General features: G+C 38.5%; 1 protein-coding gene across 12 annotated transcripts in view; it reads left to right on the top strand.

Annotated features, from left to right (window-relative positions):
* The window catches only part of foxp1b (forkhead box P1b), a 458,146-nt gene that overhangs the window by 366,619 nt on the left and 78,895 nt on the right, over nt 1–12,632 (top strand). For all 12 annotated transcript variants that reach the window (XM_052017521.1, XM_052017520.1, XM_052017525.1 and 9 more), the window contains one exon: nt 10,554–10,710. In XM_052017521.1, the coding sequence (XP_051873481.1) occupies nt 10,554–10,710 (157 nt within the window). The remainder of the gene's footprint in view (nt 1–10,553; nt 10,711–12,632) is intronic.

The following is a 12,632-nucleotide window of genomic DNA, read 5'->3' as shown; positions in this document are numbered from 1 at the left end:
CTGACATCCACCATCATGAATGCTTTGAGTGGCTGGTCATGGTATGCATTAACTCCAGCCTCCCAGACAACCTCGACCCACTGCATTTTGCCTAGTGCCAAAATGGGTCTAAGGCAGATGCCATCACCCTTGCCCTACACTCCTCTCTGGAACATCTGGATAGTAAGGACACCTATGTTAGACTATTGTTTATTGACTACAGCTCCGCCTTCAATACTATAATTCCAAGCAAACTCATCACCAAACTTCGCGACCTGGGACTCAACACCTCCCTTTGCAACTGGATCCTTGACTTCCTGACCAACTACCATAATCAGTAAGGATTGGCTGCAACACCTCTGCCACAATTATTCTCAACACTAGTGCCCCATAAGGCTGCATCCTCAGCCCCTTACTTTACTCCCTATACACTCACGACTGTGTGGCCAGATTGTGGTCTAACTCCATCTAAAGTTTGCAGAAGATACCACTGTAGTGGGCTGTATCTCAAATAATGACGAGTTGAAGTACAGTAAGGCGATAGAATGCTTTGTAACATGGTGTCATGACAATATCCCTTCCCTCAATATCGGCAAAACAAAAAAGCTGGTCATTGACTTCAGGAAGGGGAGTGGTGCACAAGCACCTGTTTACAACAACGGTGCTGAGGTTGAGTGGGTTGAGAGCTTCAAGTTCCTAGGAGTGAACATTACCAATAGCCTGCCCTGGTCCAAGCATGTAGACACCATGGCCAAGAAAGCTCACCAGTGCCTCTATTTCCTCAGGAGGCTAAAGAAATTTGGCACCACTTTTTACTGACATACCATAGAAAGCATCCTATCTGGGTGCATCACAGCTTGGTATGGCAACTGCTCTGCCCATGACTGCAAGAAACTGAGGGTTGTGGACACAACTCAGCACTCATGGAAACCAGTCTCCCTACATGGACTCTGTCTATACTTCTCACTGCCTCGGTAAAGCAGCCAGCATAATTGAAGACCCCACCCACCCCAGGCATTCTCTCTTCTCCCCTCTCCCAGCGGGCAGAAGATACAAAAACTTGAAAGCATGTACTGCCAGTCTCAAGAATAGCTTCTATCCTGATGTTATAAGACTATTGAATGGTTCCCTAGTATGATGGGATGGACTCCTGACTTCTCAATCTATCTCATTATGACCTTGCACTTTATTGTCTACCTGCACTGCACTTTCTCTGTAGCTTTTACACTTGACTCTGCATTCTGTAATTGTTCTACCTTGTTCTACCTCAATACACTGTTGTAATGAATTGATCTGTATGAGCAGTATGCAAGACAAGTTTTTCCACTGTAACTTGGTACATGTGACAATAATAAACCAATTCCAATTTAGAGGGATGTCGGGGGGAGGGACCTTTTCACCCAAAGAGTAGCGAGTACCTGGAATGCACAGCCCATGAGAGTGGTGGAAGCAGAGTCACTAACAGCATTTAAGAAGTGTCCTGATGAACACCTAAGTGTTGAAGGCTACGGGCCAAGTGCTGGAAGATGGGATTAATACAGATGGGTGCCTACTGGTTGACATGAATGTAGTGGTCTGAATGGCATGTTTCCATGCTGTATGACTCTATATGGTGGACAGAACATGGATTATTGTAATGGTGTGGAACTTTTCCCACAATAATAAGATCAGTCCAATAATTCTCCCATTTTGAGGGATGTTTTTCAATGCAAGACTTCCAATGGGACCAAGAACAGCCAATGAATGTATTGCTTAATTTGGGTTGCACATCAAATAAATATTTACCTTGTTATGTAGGGAAATTTTTAGCACATGAAAACTTTAATCTTTTACTTCAGATTGGGAGTAGGAGTAAAGCCATCTGAAGCTAGATGCTCCATGCGCATATAGCACCAGCAAAGGTTTGATTTTGTTTTGAGCAGGAGAGCAAAAGAAAATTTTATTCTGTTTAGTCTTGCTTTCCTTCATGATTTCAAGTTTTATATTCATCCACAGCAGCACTCGTAGGTGATCCCCCACCTTTAGCTATCGTGTACATAATTGAGATCAACCTTTTAATTACTATTGACATTGCCAGTGGTAGATTTCATTGCCTACAATCATTACTATATGGCCTTGGAATCATTACTGCAACATCTGGGCTCATTACATATAAAGATATCCACTAGTGGATCCTTTAGCTAGATGAACATTTAGCAGCAGTACTCATGCAGAAATAGTATAGAGAAGTTCACAGCACACAAGAGGAAAACTCAAATTGCAAAACATGCAAGACACTTGACTGCCACTGCTGAATTCAATAAAATTAATTTAGTAATGATAATACTTATATTTTATATAAGCTTGTTGAACACAGTGCACCCTACATAATGGGTTACTGTTATTATGTAGGGAAACTTTTAACACATTAACATAATCTGTTTTAATCAATCAACATTGTGTTGCTTTTCCATGACTTGATCTACTCTTCATCCACATCCATGGTGCACGTTATTTTTAAGGAGACAGGAATTAGTTTTCTTTAACTGTTGGTCATGTTTTTCATTTGGGCAACAATGTAGGGTTTTAATTATTTCCTTGGTATAAAGAAAAAGAGATAACCATTGCCATTATCTCATGTTTAAAAACATTGAAGGTATATACCTGTTAATCCAACATATGTGTTGATGCTGGATAATGACAAGGTAGTGGCTCATCTGCACATAGTAGTTGTCTAATAGAGGACAGAGTAAAAGATGCATACTGTGTCTTGATAATAGTCATAATTAGGAAAATATTTTTGTATAATCTATGTCAACAATCATAGATTTAATAATAGTATAAATATTCCTGTATAAGATGTAACCCATTAAATTTGATTCCATGTGTAAATATGCCCGCAAGGGAATATTTCATTATTAATCCTACAAGTGTCGAAAAAAATAGTAAGAGCAAAGCATCAGTAAAAAAAAAAATTGAGAATAGTGTACAAGATATTTATATTTATTTTTAATTGTTTTGTAAAATTTATGGTTCATGGGCGGCATGGTAGCATAGCGGTTAGCGCAACGCTCTTATAGCACCAGCGATCGGGGTTCGATTCCTGTCGCTGTCTGTAAGGAGTTTGTACATTCTCCCGTGTCAGTGTGAGTTTCCTCCCACATTCCAAAGACATACGGGTAGGTTAATTTGGGTTTAAAAAAGATGGACGGTGCGGACCCGTTGGGCTGGAAGGGCCTGTTACCACGCTGTAAATAACATTTAAAAATTATTCTGATATTATGTACCATGAGCTGATGAATCCTCTTCTTGCAGTTCGTGTACTGCAAAATATTAGGTTTTCCACCATGGAAATAGAGCAAGGAGGTTTAATTTCATTTCCATAATTACAATTCAAAAAATGATGATCACTTTTTGGTAAAAGCTACTTGATTGGCACTCTAAGACTTTCAGAAATCAGTAAGTCAAGTCATGGATGTGTATGCAAACATAGCAGCTGTAGAATATATCAGTGCAGAGGGATGCAAAGTTCTCCTATAATGCTGCTACATTGCACAAATTTGACATCTATATACACAGGAAAAGATACTTACAACCTCTCAGAAGAAAAATAGCCTACCAGATTATTTACATATGAGTGACTGATATAAGAGTGAAATGCTTATGTTCCAGGTCTCTGGATCCCAGAGCTGTCAATCTGTTTGCAGAGAGATCTGTTGGTAGATGTATGTTTTTAAAAAAAAATTTCCTCAATTCCTTTTTTATTCCAATGCTTTGTTAGATAAATTAGTAGTTCTCATTGCTCCTAAGTGTATTAGATGGTTGTAGCTTTCAGCCTTCATCTTGGTCTTAGGTTGCTAGTTTTTTTCAGAAATGAAATGTCTCCTCTTAAGCTTAAGCAATGGAAAATATGTTTGGTATCTAAATCCATCCAGTTTTAAGCCAATAGTGTGACTGCTGGGCATTTAGAGATGCCAATGCCTTTGACTGAGATTAACACGTTTATTGTGGAGGGCTACTACAGTTTGACTTTTTATCTCCCCCCAAATAAAAGAAATATCTGTTTTGTATGAAATTACTTTCCTCTCTTCAGTACAGAATCTGAATAGTTCTAAACTGCTTTTCAAGGTCTGTTCAATAAAAGTCTGTGCAACTCTAGTTTCAGTTTTCCAAGCCTCCTTAGAATACTGTCTACAATTAATGTTGATTGGAAGTGGAGATCATCTATTTAAAAACAAAAGGGGTCCGGCATATAAGATCTGCAATGGCAACTAAAGGTTGTTCTGGACATAAAAATTAACAAGTAGTTAAAAAATAATCTGGTCCATCAAGCCTGCCCACACTTGTGATGACTGGAGCAGTGTGACTAATCACTTCATTTTCCCCTGTTAGCACCACCTCATCCTCCACAACCATGAAACTCCTGTGAGCAATGAATAAAGAGACTTCATACAAATCTCTTGGGCTGATATTGGATCCTTCTCATGTTGTATTACAAGCATTAGCTAAATAGAGGATTAATATAAATAAGCAAAGAAATGTTATCACATGCAACAATTTTATGCTAGCTGATGGATTTTTTCTTAAATGGCTAAATGGAGTTCAGTACTTATGTATATTCAGTGTAGGTCTTCTGTTTATATGATGCATATAAGAAAGCAAGTGGTGATGCTCATTTTCATGATATTGTGTTAATGTACCACACGAGGTCCATGAGCAGTGTGAGCCTTACACAATGACCAAGTTTTAACCAGAAGATTTAGAGTTGCCATTTAAACTGTCTATTCCAAATTTCCAAGTTACTCATCTCCCTAACTACCTCTCTGCCCTTATAGTTGTCAGTTAATGCCTCTTCCTCCTTATTTCCTGGCAAATTCCCTCTGATCATCTTCTTTGCCAACCTCCCCTACTCAGTCATCTACCCCATCCCCAGTCTGGTCTCCAACTTGTGTTTTCTACTTCCTGCAGATGGCAGGAGACTGTGGGTGAAAGGCCTATGTGAGCTTAGTCAAGTAAGACTATGCAGACTGGCTGGATAAAGATGGAACATCTTCCAATTGTTACTCTAATCCAGTCTCCTTAAATTATTTTAGGAGTCATGTTTCTTTTTCCATTTAAAATGCCCAACTTGAAAATTAAATCATTAAGATGAGAATATATGAATTTGGCAAGCTACCTGTTTTTGGTTTTCATTTTTAATTTTAAATACCATGACTTCCAAAAAACACCGATGAAGCTTTGTGCAAAAACTGTTAAGAACTAAAGCTGAATCAGAGTTTCTCAAGATATATTAACAAAGCAGCATTTGGTGGTCTTAAATACAATGCACAAGCATGAATTTAAAAGTTTTAATTAGTCAACTTTTTGGATGTTTTGAAATGCATATGGAGGATCTATGATAAATCCAGATGAGGAAAGCCATGTGATTAATCTTAACTGATTTGTCTAGAGAATTCCTATAATCTCTCTGTTGCAACATCCACTCATTTTATACACAATTCCAATGTTTCTGAATCACTGCTTTACCCAGTCAATTTTATATAATGATTGCTCTTGATATAAAGACAACATTATTGACATCAGTCATAAACTACTAGTTTCTAGTTTGGACCTTGCACTCACAAGCAAGTAAACTTGCTAAGGAAATGAACATTAACATAGTAAAAGCTAAGGAAATGAACATTAACATAGTAAATCATGTACAATTATATTAGTTTATTATTGTCCCTTGTACTGAGGTACAGTGAAAAACTTGTCTTCCAAACCGATTGTACAGGTCAATTCATTACACAGTGCAGTTACATTGAGTTAGTACAAAGTGCATTGATGTAGTACAGGTAAAAACAGTAACAGTACTGAGTAAAGTGTCACAGCAACAGAGTGCAATGCAATAAGGTGCAAGGTCACAACAAGGTAGATCGTGAGGTCATAGCCCATCTCATTGTATAAAGGAACCGTTCAATAGTCTTATCACAGTGGGGTAGAAGCTGTCCTTAAGTCTGGTGGTACATGCCCTCAGGCACCTGTATCTTCTACCCAATGGAAGAGGAGAGAAGAGAGAATGACCCGGGTGGGTGGGGTCTTTGATTATGCTGGCTGCTTCACCAAGACAACGAGAGGTAAAGAGAGTCCAAGGTGGGGGGGAGACTGGTGTCTGTGATGTGCTGGCCTGTGCCAACAACTCTCTGCAGTTTTTTTTTCTGCCCAGGACCGCAAATGGCAATTGTATCCAGGGTAGATTGTGCTAGTGATCATTTCTGGGTAAAATACTGCCCATAATCAAATAACCCAGACACTTCAGTGTACAGTTCACTCAAGCGTGGCTGACATTCTCCTGACATTGTGCACCAGAAAATCAAAAAAATCAGCAGGTGCTGGAAACCTGAAATAAAAACAGAAGTTGCTGGAAGAAAAGTGGCTTTCCAGTATTTTCTGTTTATGATTAGTCCTCATGACGTCATCAGTATACCATGCATTTGTTCCTTGCCAGCATAAATTTAAGTTTGTGTGCAACCTGCTATCTTGGTGGAAAACTTCACAAAACAACTTGAAATACAGTGGGCGCCTTTGTTCTTTATCGATTTAAAGGGAAACCTGACTAGTTCAAAAATCAGTCAAAGCTGCTGAAACACATTAGAAAGTTGACTCTGTGTTTAAACAAACAGGGAGTACCTTTTACACTATTAAGCTGCTAACACATTCAGTGGGTGCTTCAGTACGACATCACTCACAGCACTCCATTCACAACTTTTCTAGCTGAAGCATGGCAGGGTCTGTAACAATGCCAGCGATTGCCACACCAGCATCAGTTATTTCTATTCAATAAAGGATGTATTTTAATGGTGCTAGTGTGCTCAGAATCACTTATAAGGGGATAAAAGCAGAAGTCAGAAATCAGAAACCTATTTGATAAGATTACACACCATAGTGCCTTTCCTGTCACTACCTTCATGTCTTTGAAGTATTAGTGCTATAACACAGAACAACTTCAGTTTGGCAGCAGAAAGGATACTCCCTCTTATTTTCAGTCCACCCATAAGTAGCTCTTGCTTCTGAAGAGCAGGATTCAGACTGTTGTCTCTGACCAGTTAAAGGAACCACCTGAAATTGGCTCTTGGGGGTGGGGAATGGGAGAGCATGCTGCCTGTGAACTGTTGACCTTATGAGTGGTCTGATTCTGCATACCAGATGACTTCTGAAGACTGGATAGACATTATCCAACAATCTGCTAGATCTCAAATCACTCCATCATTGTTTCAACCTTCAGACCCAGAGCTTAGGGGGCTTGTAGACCCCTCATCATAAAAGCCTGGTCCCTGTTTTTTTTTCACTCTTTTCTATGGATTTAGGTCTCTGAGCAGAATTTTGTTTGTGACAGACTGTGTGAGTCAGGGTAAATGTCTTCACTGCTGCCATTGCAAGATGAGTTTTCATTTGCCATTTCTCTGCTCCTGTGGGAGAGCAATCTGCTCAAATGTGACATCTTTGCTCATTCAAGAATGCAGTTTGTTGACATACAACATCTCTCCGTTCACGGAGAACACATGTGTGTATGAGAGACATCCTTTTGTTCCTGTTGTGCTATCAGCTTCTTACAAGTGGCGAGCCTGAGTCCATTGGAAACAGACCTAGTGGTTCAGAATTGACACTGCTGTTCAGTAAGGACATCAAGTTGCTCCTTTTCTTTAAGAACTTCAAGGTGTTGTCATTTGGTAAACACCAGATGAATATGTCCATCAGAGTGAACCTGTGTACAAAAAACTGGGATTTATACCTCCACATCATCTGTCACCTGAACTATTAGGAGCTGTGTTACAAGTTTGTTGTTGATGCTTACCAAAGGTTGACGCATCATCACCAGAGTATGGGGAGACAGAAGCTCTTTTGCTCCACATAGTCTCTGTGAGAACTTGAAGGAGGGCTCCTCATTGTCCTCGTAATCACCTGCATTTGGTAAGGCAGGTGCGACAGCTTGCTAACCATCTCATGGTACATTTTATTAGCCTTGTTATGAGAACATCCCAATCCTGATCCTTATCTGATTCCTCTCGGGCAGCAGAGATTCATAGACTTTTCCTCTGTTGGTCCATGCATTAGGTTCCTTATGTTTCGTTCCAGACTGAAAGTGCCTGGTGTATCTCCCTGTGACATGCATCTTCCATACCTAATCTGTTCATCTGTCATAGTGCAACTTCTCTGTGGTGCTAATGAGTGTCAGGCAAAATGACATAATAGTATTATTATCATGATTACCCCTTCCTTAATCTCTAGTGCTTCCCCCTTGTCCTGCAGCATCTCTTCATGTTCCAGAGACTTTCCAAACTATCCCAATACCATTGCAAAGACAAAACAGAAGTTGCACTTGTAATTCAGCCAAGTAGCTTTGCAGTTATGCATCGCTGCTTCTGGTTGTGTGGGTGTTGGCAATATGTAAAACCAAAGATAATGTAATTACAATAAAACATTGTTAGTAAGTGTACCTCAGAGCAGCATAGGTGGTTTGAGACTTGGTGTCCCTCAGCTCAAAGGATGGCCTCCATCATGTGGATGATGTGTAGCATTTGCCCCATCTGGGTGGCCTCCCTCCTATTCTCTGCCATAGTGGGGAGAAGATGAAATACATTGAGTGGACCTTTTTTCCTTATCCTTGGAGACTTGACCATATAGGGGGCACATTTGTGTGGAGTGAAGTTGATAGGTAGAGTTGGAGAGGGTGTGATGTGTGGAAGGTGAGGCTGGAGTCATTATTTAATGTGATGGACAGTCTGTGTTTGTCAGTATTTTTTTGATGGTCTGAACTCCCATTATGAGATCATGAAATTTCTTCCAGATGTACTCTGTGGAGCAGACTTCTCATTCCAGAAGGAAATTATTTTGGCTATCCTCAGCTGTGCTCTTCGAATGGCAGCCCCAATGGGTCTCCTGACCCCCTCTCACCCCACTCTTCCCCAGTCGCATGGGCCTCCCTAAGACTAAATTTCAATACCCCCTGTGAAAATCATGGCCCTGTCTCCTGTAGCCTTTTTTTTCCTCCCCAGTGACTGTAATGTACATTACTGCTTTTTGGCTGCCATGGAGAGTGTTCCTTGAAGGTCTGGTGTGCATTAGTGCTCCGTAGCAAAGTTGTGTTAAGTTGGGTGAGCTCCCGTCTGGACTATGCTGATCTTGTGCAAACCACCATTGCTCTGTGTCTCTAACCTTTCGTTTTGTCCAATTCCACCAGTTCTGTGAGGGATCTGATTGGACGCATGTGTAACACACCAAATAAAGGTTGAAACCTAATTTTCAGGTTTTGGTACTTCCAATTTAGCTCAGAATTGATGCTCATATTACATGAGCAAATTGTCCTGAAGTAATGACGAACACAGAGATTAAATAAAAAGAAAGGCAGTGGAAGAATTGTAAATGTAAATAGATGATTGGAGCTTTATGGCACAAACTTTATTGTGCAGTGAGCAAAACCAGAGGCATAAGGATAAAAATGCAAATACAGAAATAAACATTAAATAAAATGGGACTTACAATGGTGCTTGTTCCATTTTCATTTAGACTTTAACAAAAGACAAGAATTATTTATGCTATGAAATTTGTAACATTTAACCCTCAATTAATTGCCTTTGGATATTTACTATTGATTTTGAGCAGTTTTAGGAATAATTTTGCCATGGCATATAACATTCCAGCCCATTTTCATACTGTAGTCTTGTAAAAAATTTTAATAGAATTAGTAGATGTGTAAATGTAATTCAACAAATTATCAACAGTCCTCCATTAATTGCACTTTGCATATATTATTGTCTTGCTAGTATTACAAGCAAACTTGTTGCAAGTGTCTTTAAATAGCATGGAAAACTACTATAGATTTACTAAACTGTGTACACATTTATAGTATTTTGTTTTAATCAATTGCATAGTTAAATCAATTAGTGAAAGCAATGGTGAGGGGAGAACCAGAATTCATAAAGTAGAAATGATAAATATAAAGAGAATATTATGTGCTCAATCAATATAAGGGCTTTCTCAAGCTGAATGACGTATTGGGATACCAATATTCAAGTTCAATGCTGTTTGGTAAATTATAAATGTCTGTAATTAAAATGCAGAGGCTGTTTCTATGAATGATTTAGTAAGTTATTTCATGTTTTGTCATGGCTGATTAACAATGTTAAATTAACTTTTTCTTATTCCATTCTTTGATTTTTTTTCCATTTATTGAAAGGGGCATCGTGCAGGCATTCTCGTAGATTAAATAGTTGGTAGTTTAGTGAACCCCATCTATGTGTATCAAAATAGGTTGAAGAAGTTTTGTTAATTTACTTATATTAATCAAAAATAAGTCATCATTGCAGAGTATTCTCAGGTGGTCATTTTCAATTTCACTTAACCTTTTCAATGGTACATGTTTCACTTTCTACAAAGATCCTTGGGTTCGACTGGAGCCATTAAGAATAAACTGATAGAGTTAGATGCTTCCAGTTTTTTACTTTAATTACAATTGGCTGCAATGGCTCTTAGGAAAAAGTAACAATTATTAACAGTATAATGTAATGTATTTTTTTCTAATTCAGAGTCTCCAATGTTTTATTTCATTTTAGCAACAGCAGCCGCTGGCAGCCCACCACTTAGCCCTTCAGCAGCAACTTCTACAGGTGCAGCAGCTTCAGCAACAGCACATCATGACAATGCAGCGTCATGGCTTGCTTCCAGTTCAGTCTGGACAGCCAGCTCTCTCTCTGCAGACATTGGGACAAGGTAAGTGTCAGGCCTGAAGATGGGCCCTTTTAAAACAGCCTTCTGAGTTGGGCTCTGCAAATAGGAACAGCAAAGCTGCAGCAGTTAAGTTGTTCAGGAGAGGGCAATTGAGCAGTGACAGGGCACACCAGCGTATAATATGAAAGCTATGAATGTGACGATGCGTGAAGTGTAATCTGTACAGCAACACATCAGGGACGCCCTTAGGTAATTCAGCAGCCATGTCATTGATTGATTTGAATAGTTGTATGTTATAGCTAGCTGTTCCTGTGGTGTTTAAGGAGCATGTTTAAAGCCTAAGGGTGTCTATCTGCAAGCCATTGACCAAAGAACCTACAGAGAGTGGCTTCAGAGGTATAGTTCTAGTGGTGCAGTAAACTAATAGTAGTGACATTTGTCCCAGTGGAACACAGGTTCTTTGGAAAGCAACTGAGAGTTTGGGCAGGCAGAAATACAAAGCAATTTTTTATCACTGTGATAATAGTCCAAAACTGATGTCATTATGAACCTTAAATCAACTTTATGCTTGCTTGAACATAGCCACCTGGGTATAGAGGTACAAGGACGAAAAAGGTTGAGCAACTATGTTTGTCTTTCAACCAGTACTACCTGGGACTGGGAAATTGAGTTCTATGAGCAGTAATCAATCACGTTTTTCAACAACATACATTTTTCAAAGTAGTGTCCATTTTTTTATAATGAGGAACAGTAGGGAATGTGTTTAAAATTAAATGAATAAATCTTGGATAAAATCCATCATAGAGGATCCTTTTCATGCTAATCTGATTAAAGATAAAGTGTGACAATCTCTTTCTACACAAAAGCATGTTATGAGCAAGCGTGCTTATTCACTTTTGTTTTAACCATGCAAATAGTGGTGTTAAGGTCAATTTTGCCCGTAATTGTTACCTCACAGGCAATCCTGTTCAGCACATTTGCTAGAAATTAATATTTCTAGTATTATCATGTTTGGAAATGAAAGCTCAGTGTAAAGAAATAGGAAAATCTATGTTGTGACCTTCTTCCTGCTTGATTTTCTAGTTGTTATTGCTTGGCTAATACTGAGAAGGTTGTTCTACTGTCCTGCTATAATTTACTATTCTTTGATATGCAAACTATCTGCCCAGAACATGTAAAAATCCTATCAGTCTCATTTCACACTTCTTAACCACTTAGACTCTCTGGAGTCTATTGCCTTATTAGACCTACACTCTCCAATGCTACCGTAATTAAAATTTTTAGCAGTAGTTTAGTAAAGTAAAGATATTTTGGCTGATCATTTTCAGATTATTATCCAATCCTTGCACCTAAAATGGAAGTAATAAATTAGATTCTGACCGAGCATTCTCACTGATCTAAAGTGCTTGAATATTTAATTGTGATTTGTAATTAAAATATAGTTAGAACCACAGGATTTTTGCTTTCCGCTTTCAACTTTCCACATTGGTTTTTGAATGAAATAAAATTTTAATGATAAAGACAGGTGATTAAAAAATAATTACTGACATAATATTCTAATTTTGTAGTAAAATTATAAAAGGCCTTTGAATATGGTGCAAATGAATTGGTTACATTTACAGCACATTATTTTCAATTATGCTTTTTATATTTAAAGATGAATGTATTTGCCATTAATGTATTGCAAAATATCTGCAATGGTAAGTTTAAGTGCTCTGCTTTCAAAAGAAGGGTGAATGTGCAGAGCAGTCGTTATGTTGCAATCTGTGGTAAAATGAATAGATCAATTATTGCAAACATCTGAAGAATTTACTTTTAATTATCAACACTAACTGAACATACAGTGGGTTACACTCTGTCATGTTAGAAGTATTGCAGTGCCGAGGAATATAGTTAAGAATTGTCTAATTAACATCAGACCTTGTTTACATACACTTTGGTTTTTTTAATTAGTATGTGAGGAA

This window comes from Pristis pectinata, chromosome 6 (assembly GCF_009764475.1).
Source record: "Pristis pectinata isolate sPriPec2 chromosome 6, sPriPec2.1.pri, whole genome shotgun sequence".
Lineage (NCBI taxonomy): Eukaryota > Metazoa > Chordata > Chondrichthyes > Rhinopristiformes > Pristidae > Pristis > Pristis pectinata.
This window is presented reverse-complemented; position numbering and strand designations above follow the sequence as displayed.